The sequence below is a fragment of the Chiloscyllium plagiosum genome, chromosome 17, assembly GCF_004010195.1.
Source record: "Chiloscyllium plagiosum isolate BGI_BamShark_2017 chromosome 17, ASM401019v2, whole genome shotgun sequence".
NCBI lineage: Eukaryota > Metazoa > Chordata > Chondrichthyes > Orectolobiformes > Hemiscylliidae > Chiloscyllium > Chiloscyllium plagiosum.
In genome coordinates this window covers 59,747,577-59,769,373 of record NC_057726.1, presented here as the reverse complement: position 1 = coordinate 59,769,373, position 21,797 = coordinate 59,747,577, and the positions used below count along the sequence as shown (strand labels likewise).

At 43.4% G+C, this 21,797-nt stretch overlaps 1 protein-coding gene across 10 annotated transcripts in view; it reads right to left on the bottom strand.

Moving 5' to 3' along the window:
• Positions 1–15,080, bottom strand: part of wdr59 (WD repeat domain 59) — an 87,388-nt gene extending 72,308 nt beyond the window's left edge. For 4 of the 10 annotated variants that reach the window (XM_043707243.1, XM_043707249.1, XM_043707248.1 and 1 more), the window contains exons 1-3: positions 14,814–15,077; positions 5,941–5,990; positions 1,192–1,327 (exon numbers count right to left, since the gene is read on the bottom strand). In XM_043707243.1, the coding sequence (XP_043563178.1) occupies positions 1,192–1,327; positions 5,941–5,990; positions 14,814–14,867 (240 nt within the window). In that variant the 5' untranslated portion in view covers positions 14,868–15,077. Of the gene's footprint in view, positions 1–1,191; positions 1,328–5,940; positions 5,991–11,304; positions 11,324–13,125; positions 13,153–14,813 lie in introns of those variants that run through there. The other 6 variants (XM_043707251.1, XM_043707252.1, XM_043707242.1 and 3 more) reach the window with 6 other exon arrangements.
• Positions 15,081–21,797: the final 6,717 nt, after the last annotated feature.

Here is a 21,797-nt window from a genome sequence, read left to right as displayed (position 1 = left end):
CATGGAGTTGTGAGCAAGTGTTAGGAGTGCTGTAAGAGTGCACCAGGGTGTCACAGAGGAAATGATTCTGCAAAATGCTGATAATTGAGAGAAGGGGAAGATATATTTGATGATGCTATCCTGTTGGAAGTAATGGATATGGGAGGACAATCCTTCAAATGTGGAAACTGGCGGGGTGGACATTTTGGAAGTTTCTGTCCCACACAGGAATCAGAGGCCCGCACAGCCACAAAACAAAATTAGAGAGAACACTGGCTGATGGCCCTACCAACCACAGTGGGAGGGAACCTGCAAATAAGGAAAAAGGAGGATATCTCAGAGGTACCTCCATGGAAGATGGTATAATTGGAACAGATGCGAGTGAGAAATAAGAAAAATAGAATGGAATCCTTGCAGGAAGAAATAAAGTACAGTCGAGGTAACTGCAGGAGATGATGGGCTTGTAGTGGATATTGGCAGATGGGAGACAGTGAGGTCTGCAGATGCTGGAGATCAGAGTTGAGTGTGTGTTGCTGGAAAAGAACAGCAGGCCAGGCAGCATCCAAGGAGCAGGAAAATCGACGTTTCGGGCCAGAGCCCTTCATCAGGAACCTGAAGGAGGGCTTGGGTCCGAAACGTCGATATTGGCAGACAGCCCTTCACTAAACATGGAAACAATAAAGTCAAGGAAGGCAAGTGTCAGCAATGGACCAACTGAAGGTAGACAATAATGGAAATTAGGACAAGGAATTTCCCACATTCCACATAAAGAGGCAGGAATGATAGGGACCAATGCATGTATCCATTTGATGTGAAGTAGTGAGACAAGTTGAAGAAACGTTGTTCAAACTAAGAACTAGCTCAGCTCGGTGACTCCAATGATATTGTTTTTCTGTTCTATTCAGTGTGAAATGCACCACATTAATCCAAACTGATCACCATCCACCAGGGTTCTGCAAGTTTCACCATCATGTCTGTTACCCTGAAGTTTATTCTCAACATTAGCTAACATATTAACAAAAACACGAGATTTGTTACATTTCTCACAATCTAACCAAACAAATTTTCAATATTTTTTATTCCAATTTTGAGAGTTCCAATATTTACAGTTCCTTTTAGCTCAGAAATGAAGCGCAAAGCATTTTGTGATAACTTCATATATACTCTTGCATGCAAGGATTTAAAATAAGCAAGATCCAATTTAATACTTACTGAAGCTGCAAAGTAGTGTGAAGAGGTCTCATGGGGGTTCCACTGCACCACGCCAATGTCCCATTTGCTTTGTCTAGCAACCTTTCTTGGTACTTCGGAGGGAGCATCTAAATTTATAACATATAAGAAGCGGCGCCTGTAACAAAAAACATTGGCAGTGACAAACTTACACACCTGCATTCAGAAAAAGTCAACTTTCTTTTTATGCCATGCACATTCGGAGCCCCTAGTCCCATCATGAAAGATTTTTGCTAAAGTGTTCTATTGAACACAACTGCTGTAGATGGAGTGGCTGAAAACACAAAGCATCTTCCCACACTTGTTGGAAATTTAGATTGCCAATGTTAATTATTTACAGCACAAATGGCAAGCTCCTGTGTTTGTTGTGAAGTAATGGAACACAGCCTCACTCTTAATTTCTGCACATATTGTTCTGTTGGCTATTGCAAAAATGACCAGCAGTTTCAAACAGCTCCCATAAGACAGAGATTCTAGTTCGGGGTACAGAAAGGAGGTTCTATGGGAACGAGAGAGACTCATGGTTGGTGTGTTAACTCCCAGGTGCCAGGGTTTGTGACGTTTCGGATTGTGTTTTTGGATTCCTTACGGGGGAGTGGGAGAGGGAGCAGCGCCAAATCATAGTCCACATAGGCACCAACAACATAGGTAGGAAGAGAGATGGGGATTTAAGGCAGAAATTGAGGGAGCGAGGGTGTAAGCTAAGAGCTAGGACAAACAGAATTGTTATCTCTGGGTTGTTACCTGTGCCAAATGCTAGCGAGGAGAGGAACAGGAAGAGAGAGGAGTTGAACATGTGGCTACAGGGATAGTTTTGGATTCCTGGATAATTGAGGCTCTTTCTGGGGTAGCCAAGACCTCTAAAAACAGGATGGTCTTCACCTGAACCAGCGGGGTACCAATATCCTCGGGGGGGTTAAGTTTGCTAATGCTCTTCGGGTGGATTTAAACTAATTCAGCAGGGGGATGGGAATCTGAATCGTAGTTCGAGTATGGACGAGGTTGACAGTTAGGGTTTCAGGATTGCAAAAGGACACCGGCAAGCAAAAGGTTGGTTTGACATGTGTCCATTTCAATGACAGGAACATCCAGAGTAAGGTGGGGGAACTTGCAGCATTGGTCAGTACCTGGGATTTCAATATAATGGTCATTTCACAGACATGGGTACAGCAGGGACAAGAGTGGTTGTTGCAGGTTCCGGGATTTCGATCTTTTAGTAAGAACAGAGAAGACGGTAAAAAAGGCGGGAATGTGGCATTGTTAGTCAATGACAGTATTACGGTGGCAGAAAGGATGTTTGAGGACATGTCAACTAAGGTAGCATGGGCTGAGATTAGAAACAGGAAAGGAGAAGTCAATCTTTTGGGAGTTTTCTACAGGCCTCCAAATAGTTCCAGAGACGTAGAGGATAGGATAGTAAAGATGATTCTCGATAGGAGCGAGAGTGACAGGGTAATAGTTATGGGGACTTCAAATTCCTAAATATTGACTGGGAATATTATAGTTCAAGTACTTTAGATGGGTCATGAGGTATGAAGGTTCAGGTAGGGTGATTGAGAGTTACAAGGTAAGACCTAAAGAGAGAGCTAAGACGAGCAAGGAGGGGACGTGATAGCAGATAGGATCAGGGAAAATCTGAAAGCTTTCTACAGGTATATAAGGGATAAAAGAATGACTAAAGATTAGGGCCAATCAAGGATAGTAGTGGCAAGTTGTACGTGGAGTCAGAAGAGATAGGGAAAGTGCTAAATGAATATTTTTCGTCAGTATTCAAACTGGAAAAAGACAATGTTGTTGAGGAGAATACTGAGAAACAGGCTAATAGACGAGATGGGATTGAGGTTGACAAGGAGGAGGTGTCAGAAATTCTGGCAAGTGTGAAAACAGATAAATCCCCTGGGCCAGATGGGATTTATCCAAGGATTCTCTGGGAAGCCAGAGAGGAGATTGCAGAGCCTTTGGCTTTGATCTTTACGTCATCATTGTCTACAGCAATAGTGCCAAAACACTGGAGGATAGCAAATGTTGTTCAAGAAGGGGAGTAGAGATAACCCTGGTAATTATAGACTAGTGAGCCTTTTATTGGTTGCGGGTAAAGTGTTGGAAAAGGTTATGAGAGATAGGATTTATAATCATCTCAATAGGAATAACTTGATTAGGGATCGACAACACTGGTTTCGAGAAGGGAAGGTTGTGCTCACAAGCCTTATTGAGTTCTTTGAGAAAGCGACCAAACAGGTAGATGAGGGTAAAGCCATTGATGTCGTGTACATGGATTTCAGTAAGGTGTTTGGTAAGGTTCCCCATGGTAGGATACCGCATAAAATACAGACCAGTGGTGTCCCGCAAACATCTGTTTTGGGTCAACTGCTATTTGTCATTGGGTGAGTAAATTTGCAATAACACTAAGGTCGATACAGTTATGGATAGTGCCAAAGCATGTTGCAGGGAAATAGATAAGCTGCAGAGCTGGACTGAGAGGTGGCAAATGGAGTTTAATGCAGAAAAAAGTGTGAGGTGATTCACTTTGGAAGGAGTAACAGGAATGCAGAGTACTGGGCTAATGGTAAGATTCTTGGTAATGTAAATAAACAGAGAGATCGCGGTGTCCATGTACATAGATCCCTCAAAGTTGCCACTCAGGTTGGTAAGGTTGTTAAGAAGGTATACAGTGTGTTAGCGTTTAGTAATAGAGGGACTGAGTTTCAGAACCATGAGCTCATGCTGCAGCTGTACAAAACTCTGGTACAAAACTCGTTAGAGAGAAGATTGAGAGGTGACTTCATAGAGACATATAAGTTAATGAGAATGTTAGATCGGGTGGACAGTGAGAGCCTTTTTTTCTTGGTGATGGCTAGCACGAGGGGGCATAGCTTCAAACTGAGGGGGTGATAGATATAGGACAGATGTCAGAGGTAGTTTCTTTACTCAGAGATTAGTTGGGGCGTGGAACGCACTGCCTGCAATAGTTGTAGACTCACCAACTTTACAGGCATTTAAATGGTCATTGGATAGGCATATGGACAAGAATAGAATAGTGCAGCTTAGATGGACGACAGATTGGTTTTCAGAGGGCGGTGAAACATCGAGGGCCAAAAGGCCTGTACTACGCTGTAATGTTGGACTTGTTGGGCCGAAGGGCCTGTTTCCACACTGTAATGTAATCAAATCTAATCAAAACACGTTAGAGAGAAGATTGAGAGGTGACTTCATAGAGACATATAAGTTAATGAGAATGTTAGATCAGGTGGACAGTGAGAGCCTTTTTTTCTTGGTGATGTCTAGCACGAGGGGGCACAGCTTCAAACTGAGGGGGTGATAGATATAGGACAGATGTCAGAGGTAGTTTCTTTACTCAGGGATTAGTTGGGGCGTGGAATGCACTGCCTGCAATAGTTGTAGACTCACCAACTTTACAGGCATTTAAATGGTCATTGGATAGGCATATGGACAAGAATAGAATAGTGCAGCTTAGATGGGCTACAGATTGGTTTTCAGAGGGCGGTGAAACATTGAGGGCCAAAAGGTCTGTACTACGCTGTAATGTTCTATGTATAGATACAAATGGATGAGAAGTGTCACTTGGCCACAAGTGGGTGCTTTAGAATGACAAAGGCAGTTCGGACAATTGCAGATTCCTGACCTGCTCACAGCTGGATGAAAGGATTTTGGAGTATTCTTACTTAACAGTTCCAGAGCACATATCCACACAAAGCCCTCACATTTTAATCACAATCAATGCACGAGCCATGAAGTAGCAAAATCAACACTAATATAATAAGAGGCACAAGGAGCTTTTAATGATCGTGGATTGGGTGCCATGGGTAATTTCTATGCAGAAAGGCCACTCCCAACCACACAGCATTAAAAACAAGTATACGCATTCTCTGTGTTCTCACACTGAGGGACTGAAGCTGGGAGATTACTTCCTTCTTGTCAGCTTGTCTGAAACAGCCTTTGGGCTGCAAAACAGACGCAGGTTATCAACATCCTTTTCTACTACGACTGATTTGCATTTCAGTCAGTAGTTAGCAATCTCTCAGTAAAAAGTGGCTTCAAAGTTTCAAATGGGTATTGAATCAAAAAAAGTATACATTACTCAAAGCAAAAATCAGGAAGTAAATTAAAGGAGTGCTTTCCTTTTGCCATTCAAAGGTCATCCACAGCCCAAATATAGATTCCCTACCCAGTTCCTGATTTGAGCAAAACTGAAAATTTGCATCGAACTTGACCCAATGACAAGAGTGTTATAAGGCCTGTAATCTACTTAATCCCTACATTGTGGAAGCTGGTCATTCAGCCTAACAGATCCAAAACTGACCCTCAAGAGCATCTTACGCAACCTACCCCATCCCTGTAAGGCTGCATTTCCCATGGCTAATCCACCTAGCCTGCACACTCCTGGACACTATGGGCAATTTAGCACCCAACCTGCACATCTTTGGACTGTGGGATAAAAACTGGAGCACCCGGAGGAAACTCATGCAAACTCCACACAGACAGCCGCCCAAACCTGGAATTGAGCCAGATTCCTGGTGCTGTGAGACAGCAGTACTAACCACTGTACCACCATGCCACCCAACATAGACTGAAGTACTGGCTTGCACTCCTGTTGCATTCCCTATTACAACAAGCAGGATGATAGTTAATAGGGCTAAGGACATATTCATAAAAAGAAACGAACAAATTATTTACACTCTGGTTACCATCCATCCTTGGATGACTGCTTACCCGGAAAGTACCGCAAGCTGGCCATGACAGTTCACAGACATCGCAGTTGCCTAATATGAAAAATAAATAAAAAATTAACAATTTAGACAGACGCACATCAGCATACCTCAGTGTACCACATGAATGTAGAAGCAATTGACCTATTTACTGTTAAAAGTGTTTAATCTTTGCCAATTACTACATTGTACAATTCCAACAGTGGATGAATAGTTGATCAAGCAAACAAATACAACTTGGATAGCCAACTGCAAGTGGCTACAAGAGGACCACACATAACAGATTTAAAACTAGGCATGTATCAATATGACTGCTGTAATCCTGAATCGGGGAAAAGATTTGTAAAACTGTTACAATTAATTGTCAGTATCTAATTATGTTATTGGTGCTAAATATGTAGGAGTTAAAGGTAAGAAGGCAAAATATTCATGTGGCACAGTGGTAGTTCAAATTCCACTTTCTCTCAAGATGTACAATAACATCTCTGAACAGGTTGATTAGAAAATATTTAAATATATCTCAAGAGCTCTTGTGGCACAGTGGTAGTCTCATTTTCTCTGATCCTCTCTCCAGGAAAGCTATGACACATTGCTGGAGCAGATGGGATTTGAACTTGGGCCTCCTGGCTCAGACGTAGAGCAACTACCACTGTACTGCAAGAGCCCCCAACTGGTTGATTCCTATTTTTCTAATCAACCTGTTCAGAGATGCAATTGCACTCCTCAGGAGCAGGTGGGACTTGAATTCTCAGTCCAGAGGCAGTGACACTACCACTGCACCACAAACACCCCTATGACAGGTTGATTAAAAACTACCCATTCAAATTTCTCTCACTTGGGTGGCTATGGAGAAGGAGCTATAGTATCCAACAGCATGCACAAAGCTATTTGAGGCCAGTTGTATGCTTGGACATGAGAACATTAAATTTTTAGTGATTAAAATTAATGGCATATTAATTTTAGACATTACAGAGATTCAGGGAAAGATGGTTCCAGTAAAAACTTCTGTTGCGATTAATGAGTTTCCACTTTCTAGCCTATCTTACGTTCGAAACTTGTTCCCTTGCAACAACTCTTTTACATATTTCTGACTTTCATTTCGAACATGAACATGTACATATATTTGGAAAGGCAAGGACTGATTAGGGATAGTCAACATGGCTTTGTGCATGGGAAATCATGTCTCACAAACTTGATTGAGTTTTTTGAAGAAGTAACAAAGTTGATTGATGAGGGCAGAGCAGTAGATGTGATCGTTATGGACTTCAGTAAGGCGTTCGACAAGGTTCCCCATGGAAAACTGATTAACAAGATTAGATCTCATGGAATAAAGGGAGAACGAGCCATTTGGATACAGAACTGGCTCAAAGATAGAAGACAGAGGGTGGTGGTGGAGAGTTGTTTTTCAGACTGGAGGCCTGTGACCAGTGGAGTGCCACAAGGATTGGTGCGAGGTCCTCTACTTTTTGTCATTTACATAAATGATTTGGATGCGAGCATAAGAGGTACAGTAAATTTGCAGATGACACATAAAATTGGAGGTATAGTGGTCAGCGAAGAGGGTTACCTCAGATTACAACAGGATCAGGACCAGATGGGCTAATGGGCTGTGAAGTGGCAGATGGAGTTTAATTCAGATAAATGCGAGGTGCTGCATTTTGGGAAAGCAAATCTTAGCAGGACTTATACACTTAATGGTAAGGTCTGAGGGAGTGTTGCTGAACAAAGAGACCTTGGAGTGCAGGTTCATAGTTCCTTGAAAGTGGAGTTGCAGGTAGCTAGGATAGTGAAGAAGGTGTTTGGTATGCTTTCCTTTATTGGTCAGAGTATTGAGTACAGGAGTTGGGAGGTCATGTTTCGGCTGTACAGGACATTGGTTAGGCCACTGTCGGAATATTGCGTGCAATGCTGGTCTCCTTCCTATTAGAAAGATGTTGTGAAACTTGAAAGGGTTCAGAAAAGATTTACAAGGATGCTGCCAGTGTTGGAGGGTCTGAACTCCAGGGAGTGGCTGAACAGGCTGGGGCGTCAGAGGCTGAGGGGTGACCTTATAGAGGTTTACAAAATTATGAGGGGCATGAATAGGATAAATAGACAAAGTCTTTTCCCTGGGGTCGGGGAGTCCAGAACTAGAGGGCATAGGTTTCGGGTGAAAGGGGAAAGATATAAAAGAGACCTAAGGGGCAACGTTTTCACGCAGAGGGTGGTACGTGTATGAAATGAGCTGCCAGAGGATGTGGTGGAGGCAGGTACAATTGCAACATTTAAGAGGCATTTGGATGGGTATATGAATAGGAAGGATTTGGAGGGATATGGGCCGGGTGCTGATAGGTGGGACTGGATTGGGTTGGGATATCTGGTCGGCATGGACAGGTTGGATCGAAGGGTCTGTTTCCATGCTGTACATCTCCATGACTCTATGTGTATCATTCTGAAGGACATACATTCCAACAGTACTTGCAGCAGGTAATTAGAAAAAGGTGTCCTTGACCTTGCCTCAGTAAACTACAAAAATGAGTCATATTGGTACATGAAAGTTTTGGGAGCAATGACCACTGCATAGTTCTTGTGGAGATCCAAGACCCATCGTTACACCAAGGACACCCTTCATCATATTGCATGGTGTTACCACAATGTTAAATGGGTTAGATTCAGAACTGATCTTGCAGTTCAAATAAAAAGGTATCCATGAGGTACTGTGAACCACCAGCAGCAACATCAAATTTAACCACAAACTGCAACCTCATGACTCAGTATCTCCTTCACTTGATCACTTCTATCAAGTAAGGGGATCAACAGTGGCTCAATGCAAGATGCAAGAGAATACCAGCACCCGGTATAACTAAAAGTTTGATGCCAACTTTGTGAAGCTACATACCAAACTAAACGGTTGTAAAGTTGCAGGAGATAGACAGAGCAAACTAAGAATCATACCAAAGCTGTGTCGTCCCACTAGATTCAATAATGAATGGTGGTGAGTAATTTGATAACTAAACAGACAAAGCAGTTCCTCAAACATTGCCTGCTCCCCCCCCTTAATGATAAGGTCAAATACATCAATGTAAAAAGTGAGGCAGAAACATTTCCAATAATTTTCAGCTGGAAACATGATGTTAGCAATCCAACTCAACCTCCTCCCAAGTTCTCATTATTACAGAAATCAATCTTCAGCTCATTCTATTCATTGCAATTAATAGCAAGAAACAGCAAAAGGGATGGATACAGCATAGGCATCAAAACAACAATGTGGAAAAGTTTGCCATGACCTGTTCTCAAACAAGAGAACAAATCCAATCTGACCAATTGCCATTCCAGTCTACAAAGTGATGCAAAGTGTAATCATCTGACAAGGTTCCTCATGGTAGAATGGTTAGCAAGGTTAGATCTCATGAAATATATGGAGAATTAGCCAGCTCCATAGAGAACTGGCTTGAAAGTAGAAGACAGAGGGTGGTGGTGGAGGGTTGTCTTTCAGACTGGAGGCCTATGACTAGCGGTGTACCACAAAGATCAGTGCTAGGTCCACTTCTTTTCATCATTTATATAAATGATTTGGATGTGAACATAGGAGGTATAGTTAGTAAGTTTGCAGATGACACCAAAATTGAAGGTGTGGTGGACAGCAAAGAGGGTTACCTCAGAATACAACAGGATCTTGATCAGATGGGCCAATGGGCTGAGGAGTGGCAGATGGAGTTTAATTTACATAAATGGGAGGTGCTGCATTTTGGAAAGTCAAATCAGGGCAGGACCTATACATTTAATGGTAAGGTCCTGGGGAATGTTGCTGAACAAAGAAACCTTGGAGTGCAGGTTCATAGTTCCTTGAAAGTGGAGTTGCTGGTAGGTAGGATGGTGAAGGAGGCGTTTGGTATGCTTTCCTTTATTGGTTAGAGCATTGAGTACAGCAGTTGGGAGGTCATGTTGCAGCTGTACAGGACATTGGTTAGGCCACTTTTGGAATAGTGTGCGCAATTCTGGCCACCCTCCTATTGGAAGGATTTTGTGAAACTTGAAAGAGTTCAGAAAAGATTTACAAGCATATTGCCAGGGTTGGAGGATTTGAGCTACAGGGAGAAACTGAACAGGCTGGGGAGGTTCTCCCTTGAGCCTTAGGGATGACTTTATAGAGGTTTATAAAATCATGAGGGGCATGGATATGGTAAATAGTCTAGTCTTTTCCCTGGGGTGAGGGAGTCCAGAACTAGAGGGCATAGGTTTAGGGTGAGAGGGGAAAGATATAAAAGAGACCTAAGGGACAACTTTTACATGCAGAGGGTGGTGAGTATATGGAATGAGCTGTCAAAAGTGGTGAAGGCTGGTACAATTACAGCATTTAGAAGGTATCTGGATGGGTATATGAATAGGAAGGGTTTAGAGGGATATGGGCCAAGTGCTGGCAAGTAGGACTAGATTAGTTTAGGATATCTGGTCAGCATGGATGAGTTAGACCGAAGGGTCTGTCTCTGTGCTGTACATCTCTATGACTCGATGTGGTATTCATTAAAAAATAATCTTCTCACCAATGCTTGTTGAGTTCAGCTAAGGCCAACAGCTGCAGTTCTCATGACTGCCTTGGTCCCAACATGGGCAAAAGAGCTGAATTTCAGATGTGAGGGGAGAGGGCCTGCTCCTGACATGAAGACAGCAGGAACTTGGTGTAGCATCAAGATGACAGCGGGACTGATGTAAATGGGAATTGGGGTAAACATTTCCACTAGTCAAAGACATACAAGCACAAGGTAGGACAGCCATGACAAATGGAAGCCCATCACAGCAGACCAAGTAAGCTACGGGAGTAGTCCTTCAGTGTAGTGACCAAGGCCAATTGAGCTTCAGTTGCTTCAAATAACCTTCCATTCATTTGCAAAGCCTGAGATGCTGAAGCTATCAATATCTAAATGCAGCAAGATGTGCATAAACTTCAGGTTTGTACTGACTAGTGGAAAGTGATTGTGGCACCACAAAATGGCCATTTCCAACAAGACAGAAACAAATCGCTGCCTTGATATTCAACAGCAACCACCATTAATCCCATGCAGTCAACATCCAAAATTTGATCACCTGGCTACTCAAAGCTTTTCCATCATTTACAAGACACAAATCAGCTGTGTAAAAGTATTACTAATCTGTTTCAGACACCCACATCAACTGGGTGAAAAATTGCTTTCTTAAATTCTTTACAAAAGTTCTGTCCTTTACCTTACAGCTGTGACTCCTAGTTATTGTTCCCTTCTAAGGGGTACATTTCTTCTGACCTATGTCCCTGATAATTTTTCCGACCTCAATGAGGTGTTTCCCCACATTCCCAAAGGAAAATGATTTATGCAGTTTATCAAATCTTTCTTCATAGCTAAGATGTTCCAACCTGAGCAACATCCTGTCAAATGTCCTCTGCTCCCTCTCCAGGGCAATCACATCTCTCCTTCTGGACTCAAAACCAGAATTACACACAGTACTCCAACGAATATACTAGATGGCTCCACCATAACCTCTCTGCTCTTGTAATTAATTACGTCTAATCAAGGTAAGTATCACATCTGCCTTAAATGATCCAGTCGACCTCACCTATCACACAGATTAACTCACCAGTGACTCCCTACAGCTTGCTTATTGACATAAATCAAGACAGTATGATGGAGACTTTCCACTTGTCTGGATGACTGAGGTCCAACAACAATCAAGAAGCTTGACATCTCTCAGATCAAGTAATGTGCTTAGTTGACTCACACCCATCAAAATTTACTCCCTACATCACCACCAAAATAGCAGAAACCTGTTCTTCCACCTACAAGATATACTGCAGCAACTGAAAGTTCTTTCAAGAGCACCAGACAGACATGCAACACACAACATCACAACCTGCAAATTCCTCTCCCAGTCACACATATTCTGATTTAGGATTTTATTGTCGTCACTGGGTCAAAATAAACTCACTTCCTGTCAGTGTCCCACTGCCAACAATTGCTGCAACTCCCCAACACCTTTCAAGAACATTTTGTGATGGACAAGTGACAGACTTGCCAGCAACATCAACTGAAAACAAAAAAAATTATTTCATACAAGCATGACTTTTCACTTCAACCTGATTTCATATTAATTGATCACTCTGGTCCTGCATAGTAACCAATAATGCAAATTGGACTTTATAAAGTCATCAGCCCACATTGTGCTGTTATGATTTAGTTTCAGTGGGTGGATGAATGACGACTTACGTTCAACTCTTTGCAATCCTTCAATAATAATAACTGAAAGACCAACTTAACACAATGATTTAGACGCACTATGATTCTGAACACAGTTTCACTAACTACCACAATTAAAATGGTGATTGAACGAGATCATTTGGCCCTCTGTAATAGAACAATTCAGCTAGTCTCACTCCCTAACTGTCTCTCCATAGCGCGGCACATACATCCTTTTCAAATAGTACTGATTTAAACTTCAATCCCTCGAATAAACCTGGCCCCATTACACTCTCAGAAGAAATACAGATCCTAACCGTATGAAAAAGATTTTCTTCATCTTGCCAATTACACTAAATCAGTGCCCTCTAAATCCTAATCAGTTGATCACTCCTTTCACCAAACTTTTACTAATAAAAGGCCAAAAGGTCTTTTGGATTACCTTTGATGGACTTATGTATTTCTCCTCTAAACGTTCAAATTTCAGCCTGATTATTATATCTTTAAAACCTGACATCTGTCAAGACAATACTTTTTCTTCATCTTAATCCTTCATCTTGGAGCTCTAGACTTGCTTGTTTTAACTTTTCCCCTTTATAAGAATATACCTTCTCAAAACTCACTTTTCTTTAAAGACAGAGTTGTCCGCAAACCTTTAATCCATTCTCACTGCTTGAAAATTGTTTTTCTGCTGGCTGTTCCTTGTTATTCTCCATAACTATCCTAAACATTATGACACAATCATCACTGTCCTCAAACTATTCCCCAACTTGTTCCACTTGACTTACTTCATTTCCAAGAACCATACCAAACAGTGTATCTTTTCTCCGCGGACCAGAGGCATAAATCTGGATGAAATGTACGTGAACACTCTAAGAACTCTTGCCCCTCAGTGCCTTTTACAGTGCTATTGTCCCAGTCTGTATTTAGGTAATTCAAGTCCTTCATCAGAAGCATTGTCTAATACAGGACCATTATAACTCCCTCGTAAATCTGTTCCTTACCATCTTTTCCATGAGTTGGCAGACTCTTGAAAATATCCAGACTTGTAATAACACCTCGTATTTCTTAACTATAACCCTTTAGAAAGGATGTTACGGTGTAGAAAAGTGCAAAATGTTTTTCCAGAGTTCAGGTTCAGGTCTGTGGATGGATTGGAGAAGCTGGGGACTTTCACCTTCAGGAAGCTTGAGTCAGGAGTCGATGGGAGAATTTTAAAATCATGTGGCGTCACTAGATGCAATTTCTTTTCTCATGGTTCCCTGACTCACCATCACTTTTCAGCCAATGGCTGAAAAACCAAAGCTGCATTGAAAAACAACCATTTTATGCAGCGAGTGGTTAGGATCTGGAATGCACTGGAAGCAGATTCCATCAGAGCTTTCAAAGAGAATTGGATGATTGTCCAAACAAAAATAAAAACAGGGTACAGCAAAAAGGCAACGAAGCAGGACTGGTTCAGTTGTTCTGCAAACAGCTGCCATGGACAAAAGAAACCAAGAGATCTCTTTTGATGCTGTAACCATTGTGTTCTATGCCCTTTGCTCACCAACCTTTTTTACCTTCTGTATCCTCTCTTATCTGGCACCTTAATAAAACAGTTTGTAGGGTCCATAACATTTTCTCAAAGAGTATGGAGAAAGAAGTCATAGATCAATCCTTATTGTCCCCTCGACACAAAACAACACAGAAACATGAACACAAGTGGTTGCCTACTGGAGTAAGTAACTTAACAACTTCCACCACTACTTAATAGGTCAATAAGAGCTGTTGTTGCAGAGTAGTCATGTACCAACTACGGGCCAAACGACCAGGGTTAACCAAACGTCCAACAGCTTCAGAGATGTGTCATAACTTTCTGAACAGAGTGATTAAAAATATCAATAATTGGATCGTGAACAAGAATAACTCCCACAACACTAGGTTATAGTCCAGCAGGTCAGGCAGCATCCAGGGAACAGGAGAACCGACGTTTCGGGCATAAGCCCTTCTTCAGGGCTTATGCCCGAAACGTCGATTCTCCTGTTCCCTGGATGCTGCCTGACCTGCTGCACTTTTCCAGCAACACATTTTCAGCTCTGATCTCCAGCATCTGCAGACCTCACTTTCTCCTCATAGGTTATAGTCCAACCAATTTAGTTTGAAGCACTCGCTTTCAGAGCGCTGCTTCTTCATCAGGTGGTTGATGAAGGAGCAGTGCTCCGAAAGCTAGTGCTTACAATTAAAACTGTTGGACTATAACCTGGTGCTGTGTGATTGTTAACTTTGCACACCCCAGTCCAACACCAGCATCTCCATAATCAAGAATAACTCCAATTAGCGAAGCTTCAGATGTTAACCCAAGCAGAGGTGCAGCATGCACTATTTGAACAGTTTAAAATTAAGTGTTCTTAAGGCGTCCGGAGCAGAATCATTTTGGACACGAAACATGAACTGTTTCTTTCTCTCCGTCCACAGATGCTGCCAAGTTTCTCCAACACTTTCTGTTTCTATTTCAAGGTAACTATTATAGTAAGGGGTGTGCGCGCGTTTGTTCTGCGCAGGCGCGCTCTCGTTGCTTAGGCCCGCGCCAAAGACAAATCCTCAGCCTTGAGCGGCCGTCGCCGGACTCCAGCAACTATTCTCCGGCAGCGCGAGCCAAAAGCGATCCGTCAGCCCCGAGCAGCGCCGCGGCTGCTAGTTAGGCAGTTACCTGCGAGTCCCTGACCTCCACCACCACATTCTCACTGCTCCAGCGAGCCGCCATGTCACGGACGGAGCAGGGCACCAACAACAACAAACTACGTCATCACGCTTTACGTAACTTCCGGCGTGCCCCGCCCAGGCCTAGTCCCCTTTGGGCCAGCAAAGGCCTGGGGGTCAGTGGCTGGGCGTTGTGTGGCTTCATCTCACTTTAATGGCTTTGATCTATCGGTGTCAGTGTCAGAAGATCTTATTCTTTGATTAAACATTCACCCTGTGTTCAATTTGAATATTATCATATGCGTATTTTCCTTTGAAATGTAATGTGCAATGCAGACAGAGTAAACAAACTCGAATTATTGGCAATGCAAATTTTTGGCATGAGTGTAGCTGGAAAAGCAGGCAGATCTGCTCCTCAGATGGTTGTTCAGTGGTTAGCACTGCTGTCTCACAATGCCAGAGACCCAGGTTTGATTCCCGCCTCAGGCGACTGTCTGTTTGGAGTTTACACATTCTGTGGGTTTCCTCCGGGTGCTCCAGTTTCCTCCCACAATCCAAAGATGTGCATGTCAGGTGAATTGGCCATGCTAAATTGCCCATAATGTTAGATGCATGAGTCAGGGGTAAATCTAGGATAGGGGAATGCATCTGGGTGGGTTACTGTTCGGAGGGTCAGTATGAACTTATTAGGCCGAAGAGCCTGTTTCCATGTAGGGATTCTAATCTAATCATTAATCAAAGTTGAAACTTTATTGCTGGAACAGCACAGCAGGTCAGGCAGCATCCAGGGAACAGGGATCCGGCTGTGACAAGGTGGGGGGAGGGGGGATGAAGAAACTGGTGTGGTCCAAGTTCATCCCCTGCGGTTGGAGGGTTCCCAGTCGGAAGATAAGACGCTCCTCCTCCGACCGTCGGGTTGTTGTGGTCAAGTTTCACTCTGGAATCTCTCTTGACCAAATTTACCATCAGCTGGGATAATAAAAAGATGTGGGGGTTTTTGATGAATTATGAATTTGTTGAATTTGAAAGGGATCTTTGAAAGGTACAAATATATGAAGATACCGTACACAAAACAGGAATTGTTTTTAAGCAGTTTGGACTTGCAAAATGGCTTTGAATATTACTAAGACTTCTCGAGGTGTACAGAACATTAGAGGGGATTACTTAAAAGCTTTGACTCAAGCTAAACTGAGAGGAGAGAAAGGTAGAAATAAAAACAAGGTCTCATAAGAACAGGATGATTGAAGAGATTGTCCAGTATTTGTAATTAAAAAGAAGGAAACTTGAAATTGAGGGATCATTAAAATTAGTTAAGATTCAATGATTAATGAACAAATATTGAGGTAAAGTAAAAGGAGAAATGGGGAAAGAAGCAAATGAAAATTAATGAGCAATGGCAAGGGCGGGTGGGAAACAACAGTGGAAAGGGGAAGTAATTTAGGAAGCATGAACTCCAAGAGAAACGGAAATGGGCAACATAACTCAGAGGGAAAAGCTTGAATTCAATAATGACATTTTCGAGGATGGTTTTGATTCTGGTGAGGGGTCTAACTTAATGAGAAGTCTGTGTTTCATGTCTACGTTTGCAGAGTATGGAATAATGCCTTTGAGAAAACAATGCAAGAAATGGCAGTAGAAGGGTTAGTCTCATTTCATTGTGGCCAATGTAAGCTAGTTGTTCTTCTGAACAGTTTCTTTTGGATTTAAGATCATCTTTTACCAGTTTGTATGCTATGGCATTTAAAGTTCCTTTCATTCTTCTATTTTGTCTCTATTGTTTATTCCAACCTGTAGCAGAGATAGGGTCTGAACTAGGTTTTGAGAGACAGCTGTTATGAGTACATCCTGAAGGCTTTCATGATGATCCTGCAGCAGTCTGCTTACTCTTTTCCTGAGTGTTACTACTTATATAGCAAGCAACCATGCTTATAACTATAGCTTTTTACAACGTGAATGGATTTGGTATTGGCATTTAGTGGGGACAATCTATGTTAACAAAGAAGTTTGATCTCCTATTGTGAAAGCTATCGACATGCCATTGAAGGAAGTAGATTTAATACTTACTTAAACCCCACCTCTCTGCCTGTTGTGGATTTTTCATTAAGGGTTGTCTTGTGTGATGGGTGAAATTGTTTCTCGCCTTTCTTCAGGGGTGGCATGGTGGCTCAGAGAGTAGTACTGCTGCCTCACAGTGCCAGGGGCCTGGGTTCAATTCCAGCCTTGGGTGACTGTCTGAGTGGAGTTTGCACATTCTCCCTGTGTCTGTGTGGGGATTTCCCCCAGGTGCTCCAGTTTCCTCACACAGTCCAAAGATGTGCAGGTAAGATGGATTGACTATGGTAAATTGCCCTTAGTGTTCAGGATATGTAGATTAGGTGGATTAACCATGGGAAATGCAAAGCTATAGGGATAGGATAGGGGAGTGAGTCTGGTGGGATGCTCTTTGGAGAGTCGGTGTGGACATGTCGGGCCGGATGGCCAATTTCACAGTTTAGGATTCTATGACAGTTCATATTTCAGACTAAACTCCGAGAGCTGTTTCTAAAATAAATATCTGCTCTCTTAATCCAGCTTCTGTGATGTAGCAACAGTATCAATGTTTTCAATTGATCAAAGCTCATGTATTTGTCACATAATTAAGAGTTGAGCATGAACAACATTTTAAACATGGAGTTCAAATCAGCAAAAATGAGAAATCATGTGATTTAAGTTAAACACAACACGAGGTGATAATTGCTTAGATGTTTTCTGACTTATGTTTTACAACTACCAGAGACAGAGAGAGAAGTGGCCAGAAACAGGTTCATATCTACATGGGAATTTACCACTGCTATACTAACCACTGTGTACATACCGCCACAAGCAAAGGTTGAGGAAGCTCTGGATATGCTGTACTCCACCACCAACATCCTGGAGACGTAACATCCCGAGGCCCTGTTTATTGTGACTGGCGACTTCAATCAAGCCAATCTAAAGAAGTTATTGCCCAAGTACCATCAGAGCATCACCTGCCACACAAAGGGCCCGAACATCTTAGACTATTGCTACACAACTATGAAAGATGCCTACCACTCCATCCCCCGCCCTTATTTCGGGAACTCCAACCACAATGCTGTGTTTCTTCTCCCGGCTTCCAGGCAAAAGCTCAAGCAGGAGACCCCCTCGCAGATACAGGTCCAGTGCTGGTCGGAGGAGGCAGAGGATCAACTCGGTGCTGCCTGGAATTGGCAGATTGGGCCATGTTCAAACAGTCTGCAGGTACCTTGGACTAGTACGCCACCACCGTCCCAGACTTTATCAGCAAGTGTGTGGAGCACTGCATACTAAGGAAGTCAATCTAGGTGTTCCCCAACAGGAAACCCTGGATGAATCAGGATATACAGAACCTGCTAAAAACCAGGTGTGAGGCCTTCAGATCAGAGCTTAAAAATATGTCGCTGGAAAAGCACAGCAGGTCAGGCAGCATCAAAGGAGAAGGAGAATCAACGTTTTGGGCATAAGCCCTTCTTCAGGAATGAGGAGGGTGTGCCAAGCAGGCCTAGATAAAAGATAGGGAGGAGGGACTTGGGGGAGGGGCGTTGGGAATGTGATAGGTGGAAGGAGGTTAAGGTGAGGGTGATAAGCCGGAGAGGGGGTGGGGGCGGAGAGGTCGGGAAGAAGATTTCAGGTCAAGAAGGCAGTGCTGAGTCTGAGAGCTGGGACTGAGAAAAGGTGGGGGGAGGGGAAATGAGGAAGCTGGAGAAATCCGCATTCATCCCCTGTGGCTGGAGGGTTCCTAGGCGGAAGATGAGTCGCTCTTCCTCCAGGCGTCGTGTTGCCATGGTCTGGCGATGGAGGAGGCCAAAGACTTGCATGTCCTTGGCGGAGTGGAAGGGAGAGTTAAAGTGTTCAGCCATGGGGCAGTTGGGTTAGTTGGTGCGGGTGTCCCAGAGGTGTTCTCTGAAACGTTCCGCAAATCGGAGGCCTGTCTCCCCAATGTATAGGAGGCCACATTGGGTGCAGCGGATGCAGTAAATGATGTGTGTGGAGGTGCAGGTGAATTTCTGATGGATATTGAAGGATCCCTTGAGGCCTTGGAGGGAAGTGAGGGGGGAGGTGTGGGTGCAAGTTTTGCATTTTTTGCGGTTGCAGAGGAAGGTGCCGGGAGTGGAGGTTGGGTTGGTGGGGGGGTGTGGATCTGATGAGGGAGTCGCGGAGGGAGTAGGAATCCAAGTATGACCTTCACAGAGCCATTAAGACAGCTAAACACCAATACCGAGCCAAACTAGAGACCCAGACCGACACCTGGCGACTATGGTAAGGACTGAAAGACATCACAGGCTCTGAAAAGAGACAGTGCAAGAAAGCAGACAATGACTCATCCCTCCCAGATCATCTCAATGCCTTCTATGCTCGCTTTGAGCAGAATTTTGGAGGAGAGGTAACACCTATTCTGACATGTCCTGATGATCTATCCCAACAGTCACTGCATCAGAGGTCCGATCAGTTTTCCTTCGTGTGAATCCAAGGAAAGCTGTGGGACCAGATGGAGTACCAGGCCGTGCACTCAGAGCATGCACAGATCAACTGGCAGAGATCTTCTCGGACAGCTTCAACCTCTCCCTGCAGCAGTCCACTGTCCCTGCCTGTATCAAGAGGGCCAATATCATCACTGTGCCTAAGAAGGCTCATGCAGCTTGTCTCAAAGACTACCACCCAGTGAACCTAACTTCAGTGGTCATGAAGTGCTTTGAAAGGCGGTCATGGCATTAATCAACTCCAGCCTCCCCACTACACTTGACCCACTCCAATTTGCCTATTGAACCAACAGATCCACGTCAGATGCCATATCACTTGTCCTCCACTCCCTAAAACATCTTGACACCAAGAACAGCAACATAAGAATCCTACTCATTGACTACAGTTCAGCCTTCAGCACTAGTATCCCCTCGAGACTGATTACTAAACTTAGTGACCTCGGATTAAGCCCCACTCTCTGCAATTGGATCCTCAGTTTTCTGACCAATGGGCCACAATCAGTGAAGACTGGGGACAATGTTTCATCATCACTAACACTCAACACTGGAGCCCCCCCAGGGGTGCGCACTCAGCCCCCTATTGTACTTACTTCATACCTATGATGGCGTCACCAAATACCAGACTAATGCCATATACAATTTTGCTGATAACACCACAATAGTTGGTCGAGTCTCAGATGGCGACGAAACAGACTACAGAAGGGAGGTGGAAGACTTGGGAAAAATGGTGCACTGAGAACAACCTAGCTCTCAATGCCGGCAAAACCAAGGAATTCAGTATTGACCTTTGGTGGGATGTTACTCATGACCCCCCTACACATTAACAGCAACAGAGGTGGAACGAGTGGAGAGTGTCAAGCTCCAGGGAGTGGTCATCAACAATAAGCTTTCTTGGATTCTTCATGTGGACGCACTGGTTACAAAGGCCCAACAACATCTCTTCTTCCTCAGGCAGCTGAGGAAATTTGACATGATGGCAAATAGGAGAAAGTGAGGACTGCAGATGCTGGAGATCAGAGCTGAAAATGTGTTGCTGGAAAAGCACAACAAATCAGGCAGCATCCAAGGAGCAGGAGACTCGACGTTTCGGGCATGAGCCCTTCTTCAGGAATGAGGAATGATGGCAAATACCCTTGCCAACATTTATAGCTACGCCATCAAGAGCATTCTGTCTGGATGTGGCAACTATACCATTCAAGATCGGAGATGGTTACAGACAGTGGTGAACTCAGCCCAGACAATCACAAAGGCCAACCTCTCATCTGTAGAATCCATCTACCAGGCCCATTGTCAAGGAAAAGCCTCCAGCATTCTCAAAGATCCATCCCACCCTGGCAATGTTTTTCTACAACCTCTACCATCGGGCAGTAGGTGCAGAGGCCTAACCACATGCACCAGGCGGTTTCGAAACAGTTTCTACCCTACTGTTGTTAGAATACTGAATGGACTCACAGTCCCTTAACATTCACCAGCACCTGTGTTTTTGCTTTTGCTGCTGTTTACCTATTATGACCTATTTACAGTGTGGTGCATTTGAAATGATGTAATGAAAAAGACCTGGATTGTTTGTTAAGTCTCTCATCTTTTAGAATGACCATGTTGGTTTCAGTTCTTTCAAAAACTGAACCCAACATGGTCATTCTAAAAGATGAGAGACTTAACAAACAATCCAGGTCTTTTTCAACATATCATTTCAGTTGCATCACTCTGTAAACTTTTGCTACAAATTCTGTGTCTTATAATTTTATACTCCACAACATACTGATGAAGAAGCCACGCTCCAAAAGCTAGTGCTTACAAATAAACCTGTTGGACTCTCACCTGGTGTTGTGTGATTTTTACCATTGTATACCCCAGTCCAACACCAGCACTTCCAAATTGCAACTGGTATTAGTTTAGTTTGGGAACATGGTTCACATAGACTTTTTGGACCAAAGGGTCTGTTTCCATGCTGTATGACCCTATGACTGATCTCCACAGAAAGTAAAAGGAGAAGTAAAACTTGTTGTACTCTGTGGGAAGCTAGAGAAGTAATTGTGGGCCTCTTGTTGAGATATTTGTATTATCGATAGTCACAGGTGAGGTGCCGAAAGACTGGAGGTTGGCAAACGTGTTGCCACTGTTTAAGAAGGCGGTAAAGACAAGCCAGAGAACTATAGACCAGTGAACCTGACCTCGGTGGTGGGCAAGTTGTTGGAGGGAATCCTGAGGGACAAGATGTACACGTATTTGGAAAGGCAAGGACTGATTTGGGATAGTCAACATGGCTTTGTGCGTGGGAAATCATGTCTCACAAACTTGATTGAGTTTTTTGAAGAAGTAACAAAGAAGATTGATGAGGGCAGAGCAGTAGATGTGATCTACATGGACTTCAGTAAGGTGTTCGACAAGGTTCCCCATGGGAGACTGATTAGCAAGGTTAGGTCTCATGGAATACAGAGAGAACTAGCCATTTGGATACAGAACTGGCTCAAAGG